Source organism: Erythranthe guttata, chromosome 10 (genome assembly GCF_056151865.1).
Source record: "Erythranthe guttata isolate IM_541 chromosome 10, IM_541, whole genome shotgun sequence".
In the NCBI taxonomy this organism is placed as follows: Eukaryota; Viridiplantae; Streptophyta; class Magnoliopsida; order Lamiales; family Phrymaceae; genus Erythranthe; species Erythranthe guttata.
Window position 1 is genome coordinate 16,835,778 of NC_142542.1, and position 23,739 is coordinate 16,859,516.

The following is a 23,739-nucleotide window of genomic DNA, read 5'->3' on the forward strand; positions in this document are numbered from 1 at the left end:
ATTCTTATTTACTTTCTCTTTTCTTTTTGTACATTTAGTCAATAAACGACCCCGTTTTATAGCCATTTTTGTCAAATTTAGTGCAAATGGAATTTCTTTTACAATTTTGTTTATTGCCTTCATTTTCGGTCGGACGAAATACATGGGACCCACGCCTCTTTTTTCTTTTTCTTTTCTCCTCAAATAAGTTAGATGGGGCCCACAAAATTTTTCCCTTTCTGCCTGCCATTCCATATAATTTACTTTTACATTTTCGTTTATTCTTGTATTTTTCATCCGCACAATACTGCTTTTCATTTTTCTTTTGTATCAATGTAGTGGGGCCCGCAATTATGTATGTTAATGTATTTTATATTTTGTACTACAATTTTGAACGAAAACGACGTCGTTTTGTTCACCTGTCACTTTTCAGGTGCAAGGTCCAATTTGTTTCCTACCTTTTATAACACTGATAATATTTTTATATTAATTAAATAATCATAATGATAATTTTTTTTGGCCTATCATAATGATAAATCATGAACATAATTTAATTTATTTTCCTTATAAGATTAAAGATTATATTTTAAACAACAAAATATTTCTTAATGTATCTTATGTTTTAAAACATATTTTGCTATTTTCTCATTTTATTTTATATTTCTAACTGCCTCTAATATTTATATAATTAAAATAATAGAAATTGCAAAAAAATATTATTTATAATTTATGTCACATGCATTTACACCATTTGATTAAGCAATTTGCAGGGATTGCATGCCTGCTCTTGGTCATTTCAATTCTATTTTTATTTTATATTTTTATAAAAGTGCAGGCAAGTGGTGAATATAATACTGAATATACTTGTATTCTTTTAACATTTTGCCTTCTAAACGGCACCGTACCGTATGGTAGGTTCCTCCAAAGGTCATTGAACCCACCTAGGGCTAGGTTTATCATGACTTGGCGTAGCTGGAGTGATAGTGTTGCAGAGCAATGTCAATCAGTCAATTTATTTCTTCTCCCACTCCAGAAAGCTATTATTTTGCAGCTGCTCTCCTTTTTTTTTGTTTTAATTTTCTGATCGATGAAGCTGCTCTCCTTCTTTCATCCGAGGTAAAAAAAAAAAATCCTCTTTTTTCTTTCTTTAATGAACATCCGAGGTATACTTATGTTTTAAATAATTTCTTACTTCATATTAATTTTGTTGTTTTTTCTGCAATCTGGCATGTTCATCGGGTGTATATTTTTTTTTTTTTTTATTGTTGTATAGTATGGGTGTTCCATAGATCTTATAAATTCTTTCTACATATTCTTCTAACATATTTTTTTGGTTCTCTTCTTTCCAGAATTTGTTAGCAATCTTCTGGTGTTCATCAGGTACATGCATTGTTTTTGAAGATCTTAGAAATTGTTTCTATTTCTCATTCTTTTAATTCTTTCTCCAAAACTCTTCTTCCAATTTGTTGTTTGTTTAAAATAATTTTACACTTCTGGTACAACACTCATTTTCTAGCTTTCTAATTTGGAGACATACTATTTTTTGAGTCTGTTGTTTTTTTTTCTTAATTACATAATTACTCTCAATCAAATCCCACAAATCCCGTTACTTTACCTTTTGAAATAATATCAAATCCCTTCCTATTTTCCGGTTAAACCAACTATCAAATACTTCCCGGAACGGCCGATTGAACGCGGAAGATATCTGCAATACTGTATCAAAACGACGACTATGTGCACTCCGAGCAAGCATAAACCCATAAGTACGTCTTCGCCGCTAGTTGCATCGATATCGTCCATGGATTTGTTGATATGTTTTGGCTAAATCGACTATCACGTTTGTATAATTGCAGATCTGTTATAATCGCATACCAAATTCGAGCAATCAATCGCTGATTTTTCAACTTTTGATGGGCAGGACAACCACAAAAAAAGGTCACCCATTACTATGTTTATGTTTAACTGCGACGTGATAGTCTATTTGAGATTTTTTTTCGGATAATCTGTATATATTTGCTTATCTAACATACTCAGTAAAATGTTGCAGTCATCGAAGCATCGAAAATGGCAGATGACATTATGCTGCTAAACGCGGGTGAGCAAGTGATATCCCCTATTGATACATATAAGAAAATTGTATAGTCGAGTAAAACGTCAATAGTCGGATCTGTGTTTTAGACAGTGTTCTAAAAATCGGCCGAGGCGGCCGATTAATCGGTCGCCGAGGCGGAGGCGGTCCAAAACCTTTACGATTTTAGTGTAAAGGTTTGAAAAATCGGTTTTTTGCCTGTGAGGCGGTTTGAGGCGGTCCGAGGCGGTCAAACCTTTAAGGCGGGTCAAACTTCGGTGGCAAAAATCGGCAAAAAATCGGTCAAAAATCGGTTTTTTTTTTTTTTTTTTTTTTTTTTAAAATTTAATAAATCAAAATAAAAGTTGGGATTTTAATAAAAAAAATGAGTTTATGCTTTATTTTGTTTATGTTAATTATTATTGTTAAAGAACTAATGATGTATGCCAAGAATGTATGTAAATTCAAAAAAAATTGCCTTTTTATTTATATTTTATAAGGATATTTATGTATTATGATCTTATTATTATTAAACTTTTATTATGTTATTAGAATATATACATGATCGAGATATAACTATGTTTAAATATTTTTTATCTATGTTTTGAGTATTTAAAAATAATATCTACAAATATATTATATTAAATTTTAAAAACCGATTTATTTTCGATTTATCACCGATTAATCACCGCCGCACCAATTAATCGTGAGTCGGTGCCTAACCGACTCGGACCCGATTACCGATTTTTACAACCTTGGTTTTAGATAGCGTGCTGTTTGTCCGTAGTGTATTTAATCTCATGGGTTTATTCATGTTATAGATTGTAATTAAATCGATGAATGTGATAGTTGGTTAATGAAATTCGATAGTACATTAAGGTATTAGTAGTCAGATTTGTGTTTTAGATAGCGTGCTGTTTGTCCGTAGTGTAATTACTCTCATGGGTTTATTCATGTTATACATTGTGATTAAATCGAATCTATGTGATAGTTGGTTAATGAAGTCCGGTAGTATATTAGGATATTAATAGTCGGTTATGTGTCTTAGATAGTGTGGTGTTTGTCCGTAGTATAATTAATCTCATTGGTATTTTGATGTTTTACATTTTGTCAAGATACTATTGTGTATGTGATGTTTGGTTGATAAATCTGATAGTATATTATAATAGTCTGGCAGCATGCTGTGTTAATTCGTTGTTACAATGAGATGTTATTTAGAAGAAATTCAGACCGAGATGTTATGAATTGAGATAGTATGCTAATATAAAATTTGTGTTGTTATGAATCTATATATTAATTGTAGAACGAGTATTAATATACCATTACTTTAGAAATGAATTGTTGGTCGCTTAACTACACTGCAGTTTTAGTTATGCGTGCTTGTGTAGTTATGTGTATGCCTATGATATGTTTAATTGTTATCAATATTTGTTGCGTATTTTATGTTTCTCATAATTACACAATTTTACGTACTTTACAGCCGAATCAAACCTAATGGCACAAATAGAACTAGACCAAGGCAGCTGGACCCGACAATTCCGATCCAGCCTACACTCAACAGTAGACTTCTTCGCAAATGTCAGTCTGCGAAAAGCGCACTACAAATGCTTCAAAAGAACGCCATTCTACCGGCTAATTTTACCGTTTGCCAAACATGAAATATCCATCTCGCAAGTCACAGGGACACAAATAGGCACAGTCCTCATATTGAAAACATACAACAAAGAGGACAGAGTATTCAAGATTGGAGGAAGAGAATTGCGCGTCACAGAGGAGGATTGCAATCTCATATTCGGCATCAAATCAGGTGAAAAAAGCATAAGTATTCGCAGAACCACCAAACCAAAATCCGGTCTAACCAATCGTAAATTTAGAGACGTAGAAAAAATACAGGTGGGGATGTTGAATCCTAAAATGCTGGAATGCATTGACAGTAGGGATGACGAGGATTAACATTGGGCATTAACATTCAAGGATGGGGTCTATTAACACGTATTTTCACGTATTTTAGACCCCATCCTTGAATGTTGCTCAATGTTAATCCTCGTCATCCCTACTGTCAATGCATTCCAGCATTTTAGGCTTCAACATCCCCAACCGTATTTTTTCTACGTCTCTAAATTTACGATTGGTTTGACCGAATTCTGGTTTGGTGGTTCTGCGAATACTTATGCTTTTTTCACCTGATTTGATGTCGAATATGAGATTGCAATCATCCTCTGTGACGCGCAATTCTCTTCCTCCAATCTTGAATACTCTGTCCTCTTTGTTGTATGTTTTCAATATGAGGACTGTGCCTATTTGTGTCCCTGTGACTTGCGAGATGGATATTTCATGTTTGGCAAACGGTAAAATTAGCCGGTAGAATGGCGTTCTTTTGAGGCATTTGTAGTGCGCTTTTCGAAGACTGACATTTGCGAAGAAGTCTACTGTTGAGTGTAGGCTGGATCGGAATTGTCGGGTCCAGCTGCCTTGGTCTAGTTCTATTTGTGCCATTAGGTTTGATTCGGCTGTAAAGTACGTAAAATTGTGTAATTATGAGAAACATAAAATACGCAACAAATATTGATAACAATTAAACATATCATAGGCATACACATAACTACACAAGCACGCATAACTAAAACTGCAGTGTAGTTAAGCGACCAACAATTCATTTCTAAAGTAATGGTATATTAATATTCATTCTACAATTAATATATAGATTGATAACAACACAAATTTTATATTAGCATACTATCTCAATTCATAACATCTCGGTCTGAATTTCTTCTAAATAACATCTCATTGTAACAACGAATTAACACAGCATGCTGTCAGACTATTATAATATACTATCAGATTTATCAACCAAACATCACATACACAATAGTATCTTGACAAAATGTAAAACATCAAAATACCCATGAGATTAATTATATTACGGACAAACACCACACTATCTAAGACACATAACCGACTATTAATATCCTAATATACTACCGGACTTCATTAACCAACTATCACATAGATTCGATTTAATCACAATGTATAACATGAATAAACCCATGAGAGTAATTACACTACGGACAAACAACACGCTATCTAAAACACAAATCTGACTACTAATACCTTAATGTACTATCGAATTTCATTAACCAACTATCACATTCATCGATTTAATTACAATCTATAACATGAATAAACCCATGAGATTAAATACACTACGGACAAACAGCACGTTATCTAAAACACAGATCCGATTATTGACGTTTTACTCGACTATACAATTTTCTTATATGTATCAATAGGGGATATCAATTGCTCACCCGCGTTTAGCAGCATAATGTCATCTGCCATTTTCGATGCTTCGATGACTGCAACATTTTACTGAGTATGTTAGATAAGCAAATATATACAGATTATCCGAAAAAAAATCTCAAATATACTATCACGTCGCAGTTAAACATAAACATAGTAATGGGTGACCTTTTATGGTGGTTGTCCTGCCCATCAAAAGTTGAAAAATCAGCGATTGATTGCTCGAATTTGGTATGCGATTATAACAGATCTGCAATTATACAAACGTGATAGTCGATTTAGCCAAAACATATCAACAAATCCATGGACGATATAGATGCAACTAGCGGCGAAGACGTACTTATGGGTTTATGCTTGCTCGGAGTGCACATAGTCGTCGTTTTGATACAGTATTGCAGATATCTTCCGCGTTCAATCGGCCGTTCCGGGAAGTGGTTGTGGGAGGTTATGCAGTTTATTTGATAGTGGGTTTAACCGGAAAATAGGAAGGGATTTGATATTATTTCAAAAAGTAAAGTAACGGGATTTGTGGGATTTGATTGAGGGTAATTATGTAATTAAGAAAAGTTTGGGCTTTTATCAAGATGGCAAATTTAAGTTTGGGTCTACCCCTATTTTTTGAATGTTTAAGGGGTTATATCTAATAGACCCTCTCTCTCTCTCTCTCTATATATATATATATATATATATATATATATATATATATATATATATATATATATACTTCAATTGTTGGGAATGCAGAGTTAAAAACTTAAAATTACCATACCACAAGTTAAAAAACCAAATGCAAGTATGGAAGAACCTCAATCAAAATATCTGCTATTAACCAATAGGGTTTAGGAGAGGTTTTGAATTCCCTCGTCTCCAACTTCATCTTCTCTCTCTCTCTCTCTTCACTGTAACACTCTTATCTACATTAAAAAATCAACACTTCTCACTTAGCACAATTGAACCTTCAGCTCTGGCTTCCACCGCCCCATTTTCGCCGAGTCCCAGACCTCAATTCCAGCAACCCTCTTCTTCTTCTTCTTCATCGCTGCCATGGAAACCCCACAAGAACCCCAATTTCATTTCCATGTCAACCCCGGAAGCCCCCATTTTATCGCAGAGCCCCCAATTTTCATCTTCCTCCTTCCCTCAAAACCTCAAGCTCCCCTCCCTCCATAACCCCGCCCTCCTCCTTCCGCCGCCTGTCTCCGACTCCTCCGACGACAATTTCCGGGGAAACCTCGACAAGGTCGCGACTTTGCAGGTAATACCCAATGGGTTCCCCTCGAATTTCACCAAGGAGTCAAAGGATAGGGTTTTCATTCAGGACCCACCTTGGATTTCCTCTCTCTTCATGAAGAACCTGCTCTTTAGGAGCAGGAATCGAGGCGGGGTCAAAATAGAATTCCAAGAAATGGAGAGGCGGAAGTATTATTTACTGCGGCGGCGGCAGGTGAAAGCCGAAACCGAGGCTTGGGAGAATAAGGTGGAGGAGTACAGAGAGCTGGAGAGGGAAATGTGCGAGAAGAAGTTGGCGCCAAATCTGCCTTATGTCAAGAAATTGATTTTGGGTTGGTTCGAGCCTTTGAGGGAAGCTATCGAGAAGGAGCAGAACACGCAGAGGTCGAAGAAGAATAAGGCAGCCTTTGCGCCGTTTATCGACGCGTTGCCCGCAGACAAAATGGCTGTCATTGTTATGCATAAAATGATGGGGCTTTTGATGATGGGAGGAAAAGAAGATCGGTGCGTGCGCGTGGTTGAGGCTGCCGTACAAATTGGGGTTGCGGTTGAGAATGAAGTGAGTGCCTCGAAATAGCTAGAGATTTTTGTTTGTGTTGATTAATATAATAAAATACTAATATATTGTAATTGGGTTTTGTTTCCACAGGTTAGAATCCACAGTTTCTTGGAGAAAATGAAGAAAAACGAGAAACGGGAAATCGGAGACGAAAGTCAAGTAGATTCGAGTAACGAAGCTGTGATAATGAGAAAGCGTGTTAAGAGTTTAATCAAAAGAAATAGGGTCATTGAAGTGCATAAGCTCGTGAGAAGTGAAGAATTTAAGTCGTGGGGTCGAGATATACAGGCTAAGGTTTTACAAACCTCCCCATATCAAAAGAACTTATTAGTTATATTCGTTTTAGCGTCCGTATTAATAATTATAATTCTTAGTCGGGAGTAACTTATATGTTGTGCAGTTGGGATGTTGTCTTATTGAGTTGTTAACGCAAAGTGCTTATGTGCAACCTCCAGTCAATCAGTCAGCCGACAGCCCACCCGATGTTCGCCCTGCGTTTAGGCACATATTCAAGATTGCAACGAGGTTACCAGGGTGAGAAATTATTAATTCAGAAGCAATTTAATCTTGTAAAGATTGCTAATGAAATAAATTCGTTTAGTGTCGATAATATGTATGAGTTTAATCGAGGCGATTGTTCTCTGTCTCTTTCAGGCAGACCATTGTGAAAAGATATGGAGTCATAGAATGTGATCCTCTGGTTCTTGCTGGGCTTGATAAAACTGTGAGTTCCGTTTGTGAAGTACTGTATTTATTGAACCCGATTACTTGTTTTGCAGCTTTATTGAAACTTCAAATCTTATGGTCTATGCAGGTTAAACATATGATCATTCCTTATGTACCGATGTTGGTGCCACCAAAAAAATGGAAGGGGTATATATATTTCGCCCCTCAAATCACAGTGATATATATATATATGTATGTATGTATGTATATATATATATATATATATATATATATATATATATATATATATATATATATATATATATATATATATATATATATATATATATATATATATATATATATATATATATGAATACGTACCTTATCAAAAATGTAGGGCTGCTCTGTTTAAGCTCGTCCCTCATTTTGAATTATCTCGTACTCTCAGGTATGACAGAGGCGGTTACCTGTTTTTGCCTTCGTACTTGATGCGTACTCATGGCTCACGGCATCAGCAAGATGCTGTTAAAACTGTTACGTCGAAACAAATGCAGAAAGTATATGAGGTGGAGCTTGGATTAAGTTTGCGTTATCTTTCGTAAAGCTTTCATTTTTGCACTCGGTTCCTTAGTATATGCCTTGTTACTTGTTAACGAGTTCAAACACAATTTTTTTCCTCATTAAAATTTACAAATAGCTAATGTTCATCCATGGTTTTGGTTCGATATTCAGGCCCTTGATACCTTAGGAAATACTAAATGGAGAGTGAATAAACGCATCTTAAGTGTGGTGGAGAATATTTGGGCTGCAGGTGGCAACATTGCAGGTCTCGTAAACCGTGAAGATGTAAGTGCACCTTTAATATTATTCGTGTTATGTTTTTTTTTTTTTTTTTGGTGTTTAATGTTCTTAATAGCTATGATTTATCTTAAACTATTTATTGCCATGGTGTAGATTCCGATTCCGGAGCTGTTGCTTTCTGAAGATATGAAGGAAGCAAAGAAGTGGAAATGGAGCGTGAGGAAGGTGAAGAAAATCAATCAAGAAAGACATTCTCAAAGATGCGATACTGAATTAAAGCTCTCTGTGAGTTCTTCATAATCGTCAACTGGTTAATTGTCTTGGTTCTGCAAAGTAAAACGAAATTCAGATTAGTAAGAAGCCCAAATATTAATTCAAGTTTCAATCTTGGTTAATATTTCAAATGTTTAGTAAGAAGCAAATGTTACTGGACGAAAGTGTATGTTCTATTTTTGGATGTAGTCGTTAATCTGTTGTTTTACTGCCAAAAACAGAGTTAAAATGAATTAGAATTTAAATGTTGGGACAGTTCATAATCGATTATTTTAGTGACTATAGTAATATGATATAAATAAAAATGAAGTATTAAATTATAAATGAAAATGGCTACCTTGTAAATTAAACTAAAATTTGCTAGTAATTAGTGTTGTTCTTGTAACTCAGGTTGCTCGGAAGATGAAAGACGAAGAGGGTTTTTATTATCCGCACAATCTCGATTTTCGAGGGCGTGCATATCCTATGCACCCGCATTTGAATCATCTCAGTTCCGATCTATGTAGAGGAGTTCTTGAATTCGCCGAAGGGAGGCCATTGGGAAAATCTGGTTTACGTTGGTTGAAAATACATTTAGCAAATCTCTACGGTGGAGGTGTTGAGAAGCTTTCGTACGATGATCGAGTCGCATTTGTGGAAAATAATATTTCGGAAATATTTGATTCTGCCGATAATTCTCTCAACGGAAATCGTTGGTGGTTGAAGGCTGAAGACCCTTTTCAATGCTTGGCCGCTTGTATTAATCTGGTCGAAGCATTGAAAAGCCCGTCTCCACACACAGTCATTTCCCACTTGCCAATTCATCAAGTAATTTTATTTTATTTATTTCTTAATTAATTTATTTATTATACCTCTGACTGTTTCTTGAAAATTCTAATTTAGGTGGGAAATTATGATTATAATTATGTTTTTTTATTTTCAATTGTAGGATGGGTCGTGTAACGGTCTGCAGCATTATGCAGCTCTAGGAAGAGACAGTGTATGTTTGCGTTGTTTTAAAATTAATTTGTTTTATTTAAAAAAAAAATCGTAATTTAAAAGTATAATGTCACCCTTTACTGAGAGGTTGTGATGAATTTTCAGTTTGAAGCTGCTGCAGTGAACTTAGTTGCTGGAGATAAACCTTCCGATGTTTACTCGGAAATTGCAGAGAGGTCTGTTTATTTTCTCGTTTCGAGTCTATGTGAAAATAATTATTAATTGTCTGATTTTGTTAGAGTTTATGTGAAAAGCTCTCTGTATTTTTATTTTTTGGGCATTTTTTTTATTAATTAATTAATTACATTTAATTTGCAGGGTTCATAATATAATGAAAAGAGATAGTGAGAAGGATCCTGAAACTGATCGACATGCTTTGATAGCCAAGGTGTTAATTGGTCAGGTGGGCTTTCCTCTCTCTAAATTCCTTTTGAAATAGTTGGTCGAAAAATAACCGAAATTTATTTCAAAGTTTTAAGACCTGAAAATTTGGAAATTTTTTTTTTTTTTATTTTTTTTTTGTTTTTTTTTAAGGTGGACAGAAAACTCGTAAAACAAACAGTGATGACATCAGTATATGGTGTCACTTACGTTGGTGCACGCGAACAGATCAAAAGACGATTAGAAGAGAAGGGTCTCATTACTGATGACAAGCTTCTCTTCAGTGCAGCTTGTTATGCTGCTAAAGTAAGTGTCGTCCGCCTTTTCTTTTATTTATTTTTATTTTTTATTTTTTATTTTTTATTTGTTTTAAGTTGTAGTGATTTATATCTATTTAGTATTAGTACATAAAAGAAGTTGATGACAGGTAACATTGGCAGCACTTGGGGAGTTATTTCAAGCTGCACGTGCGATAATGGCTTGGCTCGGTGATTGCGCTAAGGTTTTGCTTAAAAACAATCCCCATAATTAATAGCGTGATTTTGCCACGACTTGTAAGAATCAAAAAATTTAATAATTTTCGGGTTTTTTTTTTTTTTTTTTTTTGAAATTTACAGATTATTGCTTCGGAAAATGAACCTGTACGATGGACAACTCCACTTGGCCTTCCCGTTGTGCAACCGTACTTTAAATCGCAGCGTCATGTAGTAAGTTTTTCTGATTACAAATTATGCTAACACTAATAATTCTTAGTTGCATAATCTAAAACGAATTTTCAAGACTTTGTTAATTCGAACATTGGTAGCTGATTTAGCTCGTGTTAAACGCAGATAAGAACTTCTCTTCAGGTTTTGGCTTTGCAGCGTGAGGGCGATTCAGTGAGTTGAATTAATTCTCTCCTCTATTTTAAAAAATATTCGTCGTTGCAATTAAAAATTTCATGAAAAAATAAAATAAAATAAATAATAATCGAATTGTAGGTTGAGGTAAGAAAGCAGAGAACTGCATTCCCGCCGAATTTCGTACACTCGTTGGATGGTTCACATATGATGATGACTGCCATTGCTTGTCGAGATGCTGGATTGCGTTTTGCCGGTTTGTTTTTTACAAATTTTGAATCTATTTTTTTTTTTAATATTTTTTCTGTAATTTTATATGTTCGATAAATGTGTTACAGGTGTGCATGATTCATTCTGGACACATGCTTGCGATGTTGATAGAATGAATCAGATACTCAGACAAAAATTCGTGGATCTCTACAGCATGCCGATTCTCGAAAATGTAAGAGCTTTAATTATTTACTACACCTCAAAATTGCTTCTTATATAAATAATAATTATTAAAAAAAAAAAAAACTCGATTTTTGATCCCTTTATTTTTCTATTATGATACATATTTATTTATTGAAATTTATTGAAATTCGGAACAGCTGCTTGAAAGCTTTGAGACATCGTATCCGACACTGAAGTTTCCTCCTTTGCCGAATAGAGGAGACTTTCTTCTTGAACAAGTAATCGAATCTCCATACTTCTTCAACTGACTTTAAAAAAAGAAAAACGGAAAAAATCGGCTTTTTGTGAGACGCGGAAAATTGTTTAAATGTTTTCTGCGGCAGATCAAGACGGAGGTACGGGACAATTCTCAGGCAGTAAAGTAAAATCAGAATGGATAGTATTACAGTTGTAATTGGGATTAAAGTGTACACACTGTGTGTATATATGTACAGTGAGTGCAGTAATTTTTGGTGTATAGTTTATATTGCAAGAAATCAATGGGTTTTGTTTGTATGTTTATATTATTTTTTAAAATATTTTTTGATGAGGACTTATATATGTCAAATGAAACTTAGGAGGGTATTTTTGTAATACGGTTTTGTGAAAGGTCTTCTGAAATAAAAATAAATTAATAGGTTGATATTTAGTAATATTTATGTAAGTTGGTTTTAAATAGGAAATAAAAATAAATAAATTAATAGGTTGATATTTAGTAATATTTATGTAAGTTGGTTTTAAATAGGAAATAAAAATAAATTAATAGGTTGATATTTAGTAATATTTATGTAAGTTGGTTTTAAATAGGAAACAAAAAAAAAAAATTAAAAAATAAAAGGAAACTAATCTAATCCTATAATAGGGTACTCTTGTTTGATTAATAAATATATCTATAGACTAGTTTAGAAATATTTTACGGTTGGCAATATTTTACGGCATATTTATTTTGTTTCGGATTTACGTCATAGAAATTGTTGAACCGGTTCATAGGATCTTCAACGCCAAACAAGAACAACCCAAGCTTCTGTCTTGGAGGCACCCACTTCCCGGACATGCAGCCATCAACTGCGACGACGGCTCGTTTTGGGCTTCTGACGGCACTGGCGGCTACGGCGTGATCATTAGAGATCCGGTTGGGAAATTTATTATGGCAAAGGCGGGTCACTTTTAAACGGGCGACGATACAACAAAATATGTTAGATACGGTATCAAAGTTTTGAAGATCGAAATGATGGCGATCAGAGATGTGCTGCGTGTCACGGACTTGTTCCCTTAACAACCAACCGTGCGGCCTTAACTCCTTTTCGCCCCTCGCGATAGCTAAGTGATCCTCTCGGAACGTGTTGCGAATACTAAGTGATGAAGAACGAGTAAAGAACTTGAGAAGATATGAGAGTGTGTAGGAAAGTACTTGTATTGCTTGAATGTCTTGGATTTGTTGGATTCCTGTTGGATGATTACAAATGAAGTCTCTACCCCTATTTATACTAGTCCACCTCCTTAATGGACGGTGGAGATCTATTTGATCTAACGGCTAGGAGTTGTTCAATAGAACACTTCAAAGTATTCCTACAAAATATCTACAAATGGAAGGTTCTAGAAGGTTTTCTAGAATCCTCCAAGAAACTCTACCATTCTATATACACTTGGGTCAACTTGCGCCTAACTCTATTTGGGCTACATTTTGAACTTCTTAACCTCCCAATCCAAGGGAAACTGGCAAAGGGTTGGGCCAAAACTGGCGGGCCGTGACATCCTCCCCCGCCTAATCCGGCGACGTCCTCGTTGCCTCGAACAAGTGGAGACGATCTTGAAATTGCCACAAGTCTTCCTTAGTCTCCCACGTTGCCTCGGACTCGGGTAGTCCATTCCATTTGATAAGGTATTGAATACTCGGTGGAACACCCCTACGTCGTTTCAGTTGTCAGCCGAGCACTTCCTCGATCTCCTTATCATATGACTTGGTCATGATTGGTGGTGTTCGGTGTGACTCTCCTCGGTTGGGGTCTTCCTTGTCTTTGTGATAAGGCTTCAACATACTCACATGGAAGATCGGGTGAATTTTCAAAGAACTTGGGAGTTCTATGCGATACGAGACTTTACCGACTTTGGCGATCACCGGGAATGGTCCTTCGTACCTCTACACAAGGCCCTTGTGCATGCTCCGCAATGCCTTGAACTGTTGGGGCAATAGTTTCACCATCACTTGGGCCCCAACGTCGAATTCCCGTGGTCGTCGTTTGTCGTCCACCCATTTCTTCATACGTCGCCTAGCCTTCTCAAGGCATGCTCGAGCTAAGTCAGCTTGCTCCTCTCACAACTTAGCCATCTTCAGTGCTCCGGGACTTCTTCCATCGGTTGCCGTAGCCAAAGTGTGTGGCGTAAGCGGTTGTTGTCCCGTTGCAAGCTCGAATGGACTATTCCCCGCTGCTTCACTCCGCTGCAAGTTGTAAGAAAATTGAGCCACGTCGAGGAGCTTCGCCCAATCCTTTTGATTGGCTCCCACGAAGTGCCGTAAGTAGCTCTCGAGTAGTGCATTCAGCCTCTATGTTTGCCCGTCGGTTTGGGGGTGAAAACTCGTCGAGAAGCAAAGTTCGGACCCTCAAAGCTTGAAAAGCTCAGTCCATAGTCGTCCCCTGAAGCGTGGGTCTCGATCACTTATAATGTTCCTCGATAATCCCCAATACTTGACAACGTTTTTGAAAAAGAACCGGGTTGTCTCCTCCGCGGTGCAATCCATCGGGCAAGCTATGAACGTCCCATATTTTGAAAAGCGATCTATCACTACCATGATAGATTCGGACCCCTCAGACGTTGGCAAGGCACTGATCAAGTCCATCGCGAGATCGATTCCCATGGTAGGTCGGGGATTGAGAGTGGTTCGAGTAACCCTCCCGGCTGCTTGTTTTCCACCTTGTCCTGTTGGCACACAAGACAAGTCTTCATATGAACGTTGACGCTGTCCCTCATGTGAGGCCAAAAGTAGGGCGTCTCGAGTAATGCCATGGTTCGTCTTTGGCCCCAATGCCCCGCCCACTTGGTGTCGTGGCATTCCTTGATGAGGTCCTTCCTCAAGTTGCCCCACTTTGGGACAAAGAGTCGTTGTCCCTTTGTGTAGATGTTCGAGTCCTTCTCGAATCATGTCGGCCAAGTTCCCCCTTGTCGAGCTAATAGTTGTGAGTTCGGCCTTTCTATTCAAAGCGTCGGCCACAACGTTTGCCTTCCCCGGTTTATACTCCAAGACGTAGTCGAACTCTGCCAGAAAGTCTTGCCACCGTGCTTGGTTTGGCGAGAGTTTCTTCTACGTTTGGAAGTAGCTTGTGGCAACGTTGTCCGTCTTGACCACGAACGGTGCTCTTAATAAATAGTGTCGCCACACTCGAAGGCAATGGATGATGGCGGTCATCTCCTTCTCTTGGATCGTGTAGCGCCGTTTCGTTTCATTGAGCTTTCGGCTCTCGAATGCGATCGGATGCCCCTCTTGCATCAAGACCCCTCCAATGGCAAAGTTAGAAGCGTCCGTGTGAAGCTCGAAAGACTTCCCAAAGTCCGGTAAAGCGTGGACCGGCTCTTGGTTCACCGCTGCCTTTAAGTCCTCGAATGCCCGTTGGCATGAGTCGGACCACTCCCACGCCTTGTTCTTCTTGAGCAAGTCAGTTAGTGGCGCAGCTCGTGCCGAGTACCCTTTTATGAACCGCCGGTAGTAATTAATCAAACCAAGAAAGGAACGTAACCCAGTTACCTTTGTTGGCGGTTCCCACTCGATGATAGCTTTGATCTTCTCTCAATCCATTTGGAGTTACCCGTGCCCAACGATGTGCCCCAAGAATTGGAGCTTCTCCTTGGCAAACTTGCACTTCTCCTTTTTCACGAAGAGCTCGTTCTCCCAAAGTACTTGAAAGACGGTGCGAAGGTGGTTGGCATGCTCCTCCATGGTATTTGTGACGCCCGCCTTCTATGAAGCGTTTGTCAAATTACTCTACAAAATTGCCTGGTCTATTTTTTTTTATTTAATAATACTAATTCAATCCATCATTCAGAAAAGTACGCACGCTTTATTTATTAACAACCTCACGTCTAGCAAGGTAAAGTACAAAGGTTCCGAAACAACAATATCTAACTTATGAGATTACAACATAAATAAGTTCATACGCTGATATTTATAGTACAAGACAACGATTATTCTTAACTTAATCGAACCACTATTTTACAAATATAAACAAGGTAGCTACTCGGACGGGAAATCCTCTGGTTCTTTCAAGCCTGCACCTGTGACTGAGAATATGACAGAATAAAGTAGATGGAAAAGTCATAGAAGACTTAGTGAGGTGAAATATAAAAATAACGAGTAACGACATGATCTGAGAAAAAGTTCAATGATCGAACCATTAGGTGATATCGGAAAATATAAGCGTCTAAATGTCATATTTAGATTGGAAATTCAAGAATAATAGTAAGAATGATCAATCGATTTGCCGATCAATAGAGATAAGAATACACCTACCTTGTGACTCCCGTAACCGTTTACTACCTTATTCACCGAGCAGGGAATGACCCTGTAATGCAATGTGGCATACCCGGGCGCATGCCGGTTTATCCCGAAACCCAACTAACCTCCAGCCGTGTACGGGTCTAAACTGTTAGGATAGTAGACTAAAAGTCTCGCTTTTAGCTACATTTTTATTATTGAATTAATAAAATAGTTTAGGCGGCGGTTATATGCAAGCCCATTTTTTTATTAGTTCAAGACCTCCAACATAAAAATACTAATTTACCCTTAATGAAATTTAAAATCAAATAAAAAACACAAAATATTAAAAAAAAAATTATTTCCTTTGTGCAAGACCAAATAAAATACATAAATCCCGAAACCCCTCTTCATTATTTCACGACTTAAAACTCTCCTTCTTCTTCTCCTTCTTCACAAACCCACAAAGAAATCATACACACCAAAATTATCAAATACATACCAAATATTGACGATGGAACCAGAAAACAATGATATGGTGGTTTACGAGGGTAGAGAACACAATGAAATATGTTTTAACCGTTTATTTTTGCTTTTGGGACGTTTTTTATTGTTGGAAAAAAAATTCGACGATACCAAAAATCGGTCGACAAATACCGATTTTTGTTACTAAAGTCGGTAACCACATTCCGATTATTTTAATAAAAATCGGTACTTAAAAACCGATTTTTGTAGTAAAAATCGGCATGACAACACCGATTTATTTTTGTATTATCGGTATTGTCATGCCGACTTATACTACAAAAATCGGTTTTTAAATACCGATTTTATTATCTGTGTTTTTTAAGACCGTTTTCTCATACTTTCGTGCATCAACCTAGGGGATTGATGGAGGATTATTCAAATGAATTATTTAACGAATAAATATTTGAGATACGGAAAACTCTACTCGATTGGGTTAAAAGAGTGGTAGACGCCACCGAATGGTGATAAACATTTTCGTTTCAAATATTTAAAAAATATCAATAACCAAATATATAATGTATTATTTAAAAAAAAATCAAAAAATATCGGTATTCGAAAACCGATTTTGTACTCAATAATCGACATTAGAACGCCAATTTTGACTTGTAAAGTTGACGTTGTGTCGCCGATTTGGTTAACAAAAATCGGTATTATGACGCCGATTTTCGTGTACAAAATCGGTCTGGATAAACCGATTTCGGAAACCAACGAAAAAAATAAAAAAACCAATTTCAATCTCATTTTTTTTTCCAAAATCGGCCAAATCATTGCAACCCAACAAGAAATAAGCATAGATTAATGTTCATTCATACATATTTATCAAGAATCGATGTTCGATTAATGTTTTCGAATTTACAAATAAAAATTTAGTAAAAATGACATCGATGCTCAATTAATGTTTTTGAATTTACAAACAAAAGTTTAGTAAAATGGACTTACTTGTTGGTGGTGGTAATGGTGCGGTGAGTGGGTCGCTGGTCATCGCCGGTGCGGTGAAAGTCTCGCTGGTTGGCAGACGTGATATTTCTTTTTTGTTTTGTTTTTTTTTTTTTTTTGATTTTTGGTCTTGAACAAATTAAAAATAAGATTTATTTGTATTTGAGTATTATTTGTGGATAAGGGTATATTTGTCATCTTTGGTCTTGATGTAATAAAATTAGATTAATTTACGGACTTGAACTAATAAACTCCTTTATGTGGTTTTGAACTAATAAAAAAATGGACTTGCATATAACCGCCGCCAATAGTTTATTATCATTTTATGAGAATCTGCACTAGGGTATTCAATGCATTTAATTGATTGTTTGTCAATTAATTAAAAGCACAAGTCTAATATTCTAATAGTATTCAAAATGGTGTGCTACTGCGCACAGAAATATCATTTTGAAAGTTCGTTTAGAATATAAAGATAAACGTTCACAATCTAGATGGAAATGGACTAACCATTGGTAAAAGATTGTAGCACAATATTTAAGTGATTGGTCTTGATCACAGTAAACAGAGATTAAGTTTTGTAGTTATTGTTTTGACTTATTGTGCTAGCACACGCGGCATGTGTTGAACCGGACAAAGTGAAATAATTGTTTCATCACTGTTCATAAATGAAATTGTATTATTTCTAGTTGACGGTATATTACTTACTCTCTTAAACCCTAGATAATTAACGTACACATTTAATTGATGATCTCTACTTTGATGTCACAATGGGAGAGATTCATATATTGAGTCAAATGGCCCCCGGTGCGTTGGGTAGAGACATTAAGAATTCATATGTGGAAATTAATTATCGAAAGGAATCCACATCTCTGAAATATGAGATTGATAATAACCCTTAAGTAGCTTATAAGATCTGTTTATGTCAAGTTCTGGCCAGGTGGATTTAGCAGGTAAGCGGGTAAGACTCATGAAAAGAAACCATTTAGTTTATTTAGCAGTGAATAAATTATTTGGTGGTTATAAAATATCTTAATGTGGGGAGAATTTAAGTAATGATCGACCGGATCTCGAATGTAATATTTGAGAATATGAACGGGAGTTCAATAATTATTTGGTAGTGGAAAATAAATAATTATTTAATGATTAATTAAATGAATTCTTTTAAGAGTTTGGATTTAATTAATTATTAGTTACCTGATTTATATTTTCTCCTTTAGTCCCTATTGTAGCCCAATGGATTTTCTAATTAATCGAGAAAATAAAAGTTCAACCAATATTATATATTGGAATTAATATAGCCGAAAATTAAGTCCCCATTGGATTGAAATTTTCGAATATATAGAGTTATAGAAGGAGTGAAATTTGTTTCCATGTAATTCTCTGTATGTGTGACTCTAACTGCTTGTGCTATATATAATAGAGATTGGGTTGATGAGAGAACAATTAATTCTACAAGCCCATTTCACGTTGGAGAGAAATATTTTTTCTCTTCTTCTTTTCTCTCTAATTTCTCAATTATAGATTTAGATTTCTTCAAGTACAATTTCACCCTTGTATTAGAATTATTAATTCGGGATATACAATAGAAGATTATAGGTTTTTAGAGCAAACATTTATTCTCGAATTTTCTGAGCAGCCCTGCGAAGAAATTCGCCATAAATCCACCGTTCATCCGATAGGCTTGAAATTTATACAGTTGCTTCCTAACCCATATAACTATAATCTGTTCGAGGGGTTTCTTAATCAGATCAACCATCTCGGAGATATTGGTGAAGGAAGAGGGCTGGAAATTTCTGGACAGCAGTTTTTTCGAGGATTAAAGGCTGGATGTGGATCCTCGTTCGTGCGCCGAAGATAGAAACGAATCTGCTCGCGAAAAATTGTAAGTTGCTAGATTAGATTTATTCGGCTTTAAACAAATCTAATCAAAGCATGTTAATAAAATTAAAACCTGTTAATCTAGAACCTCTTGCGAATTTTCATTGAATCATGGGCTTCACATCCCAACATAAACCTATGTGGGTACTGTTGGAGAGACTACCCAGCGTCAGCCAGATACCGCCCAGCGGTCACCTCCACACAGCCCCGGGCCCATCAATATCCATTGTCCTTGAGGCGTCCCAAAAAGACTTTATCGATCATATAAGAAGACCATATTATTTAATTATTTCAGGATTTCAAAGATAATAGAATATAGGAGAAACGAGATCAAGAGAAGGGCTTCAAAGAGGGCTCGATGTTTCAAGATATGAAGTTTAGATAATTGAATAGAACTTGAAGGAAAACGATCGGCTTCAAAGAATTTCATACCGATCACTCAATAATTACTATTCGAAGGAAATGGAAATCAAAGAGCTGAACTCTCGATAATATAGCATTTCTCAAATAATCTCAAGATCAACATAATCCAATCAATTTCAAATAACGATAATCAAAATGATAGCGAATAGATCAATCCAATGAAAGAGAGCAAAATCCAAGTACTCGAGCGATACAATTACCCGAGTCATCACATTCCCAGAAAAAGATCAAGCAAGAGAACCTTCACCTTGGTCCAGTCGGTTACGGTTCCTCGATCTCAACACCTATGCAATATTTAAACTATAAGTTACAAAATATTCATTAAATAAACTAATATACATTCTACGTCGTCCTAGCTTTCTATGCCCTTAAGACCGAATAATTCACTTATCAATTCTAATTTAATCTAACCCCGTAACCAACATCAAAACTTAACACAAAAACATCGCGTTTATGTTACCATATTAATGAACCAGGACGAAGACACACATAATTTGTTCATATGTGACGACTTTCTCAACATAATAATAAAACTTATATGCTGCACAGTTTACTCAAAAGTTCATACCCATTTCCACGTTTTTACAAATTGATCACATGATACGTTGAATGAAAGATAACAAATAATCCTACGAGTTTACAGAAGACTTCTGTCCCAAATTATGAACCAAAAAATAGCAGAATTAACCAAAACCTGCATATAACAGAACTGCCAAAACATTGAAAAATCATTTCTGGTACAACTTATTTGAAAAATAATAACATGTTGTACATATCTCGAAACATAACAAATGATATACCAAATTAAAGCTAAGAACAATATCTAACATATTCAAATTATGAGCACACCATAGCTAAAACAACCCCCCGAAAAGTGTAACAGAAACTGCCAGGTTTTTACAAAAAATCATTTTCTGGCAGTACGTTTTGAAAAATCATATTAATTCGAAATGTTATCCAAATTTAACAAATAATATATCAAATCAAGCATAACGACTTAATCTACAAATGAACAGAAGACATTGTACTCAAATTATGACTAGAATACATAGGAAACAACCCCAAAAGAATAATCATACGAGCTGCCAAAATTGACAGCTTCAACTCCCATATTCCCTGTTCAAAAGCCTATAGGACTCAATCATATGGAACGGGCTTCAACATGTAATTAACATGCTCCAGAAAATCTATGATGTTTGAGAAGAAACGATTTTAAAATTCGAATTCCAAAGCTCCCAAATTGTGTTCCGAAAATCAGAGTAACAACAACAAGATTTATTTTGGAAGATTCCTTTTTGAAGCTACTGTAGAGCTAATATCAGTTTCAAAACGGGTTCTAAAAATTGGGGAAAATTAATTATTCTAACAGTATTCAGCCTATTGTACAATTTTGGTGAAGAAATAAATCCGAAATTGAAATTCGAAGTCAAAATACCTCAAATCGAATTATGAAATTAAAGTAGGCTGAATATCTTTGACAAAATCGAGCAATCGTCACCAAATCAAACGGATAGGAATTTCTACCGAATCAAAGCTTCTACAGCGGACTTTCTAACGCTATACCCCGCTCGCTGGAACTCCATAGGAAGAATCGTCAAGTGACCATCTTCTCTCCGTCGATTGAACCTTAGCTTCTTCTTACTTTTTATTTCTTTCTATGGTTTTTGATATACAATCTCTTGAATTTTTGGGTGGTGTGTAGTTTATATACTGAGTAAGAATGAGAGTCATGAAGGAAATTGAGACGAGGTGACGAGGTATTTATCGGAGGAAGAAGACGCTGGTGACTCTACACCTCGAGACACGCGGCTTTCTCTCAATTTTTGGAATAAACAATATTCCCTTCTCAATTATCTGATTTAAATAAACCTACGTCATTTCGTTCATTGCTTAGTTTGTAATTTTATTATTTATACTTGTACCCCAGATTTATCTATTAATAACACTTCAGCCACCTAATTCTCACTAAATTACTATATTACTCTCATTAATGAATAAACTTCAATAATATGCATGTATAAACTATTATTATACCACATAATAAAAATTAAGGGGTGCTACAGTATTGCTATAAAAGACGATGTCGTCCAAATAGACCACCACGAACTGATCCAAGTATGGATGGAAGATCTTGTTCATGAGAGTGCAAAATGTTGTCGGGGCGTTGGTTAACCCAAACGGCATGACGAGCCACTCGTAAGAACTATATCAGGTGATGCACGTTGTCTTAGGCTCGTCCCCTTCGGCAATGCGGACTTGATAATAGCCCTTTTGTAAGTCCATCTTCGTGTGTATCTTGGCTTTGCCAAGTCTGAAGAACATATCGACTATCAAGGGAATGGGGTACTTATTCTTGACGGTTACCTTGTTTAGCGCCCGGTAATCCACGCACATCCTCAATAAGCCGTCGTGCTTCTTTTGGAATAAGACCGGTGCGCCCTAAGGTGCCTTCGATGGTCAGATCTTTCCCGTCTCGACCAACTCGTTGAGTTGCTTTCGGAGTTCCTCAAACTCCGGCAGTGACATGCGATAGGGAGCCATGGCTCCCGGCTCCAACTCGATGCCATGATCCACCTGCCTCCTAGGTCGAAGCTTGTTGGGTAAGGTCGGCGGCATCACATCTTGATTGGCCTCCAAGACGGTTTGGATGATTGGTGGCACGTCATCCTCTTTGTTGACGGACGGGATGTCATCTTTTAAAGCGGCTAGGAACGTCGGCTCGCCTCGTCGAACTCCCTTGGAAACTTGCATGGCCGATAGTTGCCTTGGTTGAGTACTTTCTTCCTTAGTGATGTCGTTGGTGGTCGGCACCATGCAAGGTGTCCCCTTTTCTAAGATACAAACTGAATTGAAACAAGGCATCGGGATAGCCATTACCTTGCGGAAGAAATCCATGCCTAGCACCACCTTGAAGTCGTCCATTGGTGCTACCGAAAATTACACTTGGCCCTTCCAAGTGCCTAAGTGTAGCTCCACGTCTGGTCCTACACCGTTGAGTGGTTGTGCCTTAGCATTGACAGCTTTAAGGCAACCGTCCCCTTTGCTCCACCGTAGGCCAACCCTCTTGGCCTCATCCTCAGTGATGAAGTTGTGGGTCGCTCTCGTGTCCACCATCACCTTTGTTGGGGTACCGTTGATGGGGGCCTCCACGTACATCAGCCCCCTGCTTGATGTTGCCGGCATCGGATTAGCATTTAAGACGTTTAGAAGTTGGAGTGATCCCATGTTGCATATCGCTTCGTTTGTGCCTTGCTCGGCCTCTTGTTGTTGTAAGAGTGCCGACAATGACCCCATCTTGGGACATGGACTCATCGCGTGCGGCCCCAGGCACACGAAGCATCCTCCTTGGGCACAAAGGACTTCTTCTTCTCTTCAAGTTGTTGGCGTAAGGATGGCTTGTCTCCTCCCCTTGAGGTTGACGCTCGCCTTGGGTTTCGGTTGTCTCTATGGTCCCGACCATGATTGTCCCGTCTCTCTTCCCCGCCTTTAGTTGGGTTCTACTTCTCCTTTCGTGACGAATCTCTCGGTTGGTACTCGTTAAAGACTCGGCGACGACAATAGCTTCATCGACGGATTTGATGTCTCGTCGGTGGAGTTCTTGCTTGGCCCAACCTTGTAACCCATCGGTGAAGTGGAAAAGAAGATCTTCTTCAGAGAGGTTGGGAATTTGAAGGGTGAGAGTGGTGAACTCCTTCACGTACTCGCGGATTGAACTTCGTTGCTTGAGTTCCCTCAACATTTTTCTCCATCCTTCTTCAAGGGTGAGGGTGGAGGTCTATTTGACCGCTTCTTGTGTCACATGTATATGTTTTGCCTCTTTAGCTCCTTATGAATCTTTATTGCCTAATCATTGGCTCATTGATTCTGGTGCATCAAGACACATTTGCAACAACAAATCTATGTTTCTTAATTTTAAAGCTATAAATCATGCTAGAGTAGTCTTGCCTGATGCTTCTTTTATTGAAGTTCCCTTTATTGGGGATGTTCAACTTAGTTCAAA

General features: G+C 37.0%; 1 protein-coding gene across 1 annotated transcript; it reads left to right on the top strand.

Annotated features, from left to right (window-relative positions):
* The first annotated feature begins 694 nt into the window (after nt 1–694).
* On the top strand, nt 695–12,006 carry SCA3 (DNA/RNA polymerases superfamily protein). The gene is made up of 21 exons (XM_088823866.1): nt 695–1,095; nt 1,329–1,359; nt 6,310–7,136; nt 7,227–7,430; nt 7,537–7,670; nt 7,791–7,860; nt 7,951–8,009; nt 8,254–8,371; nt 8,538–8,651; nt 8,760–8,891; nt 9,270–9,686; nt 9,808–9,858; nt 9,963–10,033; nt 10,176–10,260; nt 10,392–10,544; nt 10,666–10,740; nt 10,856–10,945; nt 11,069–11,116; nt 11,219–11,333; nt 11,416–11,519; nt 11,668–12,006. Exons 1-21 carry the CDS (start codon nt 976–978, stop codon nt 11,776–11,778), a joined length of 3,129 nt encoding a protein of 1,042 aa, XP_088679992.1. The 5' UTR covers nt 695–975; the 3' UTR covers nt 11,779–12,006.
* Nucleotides 12,007–23,739: the final 11,733 nt, after the last annotated feature.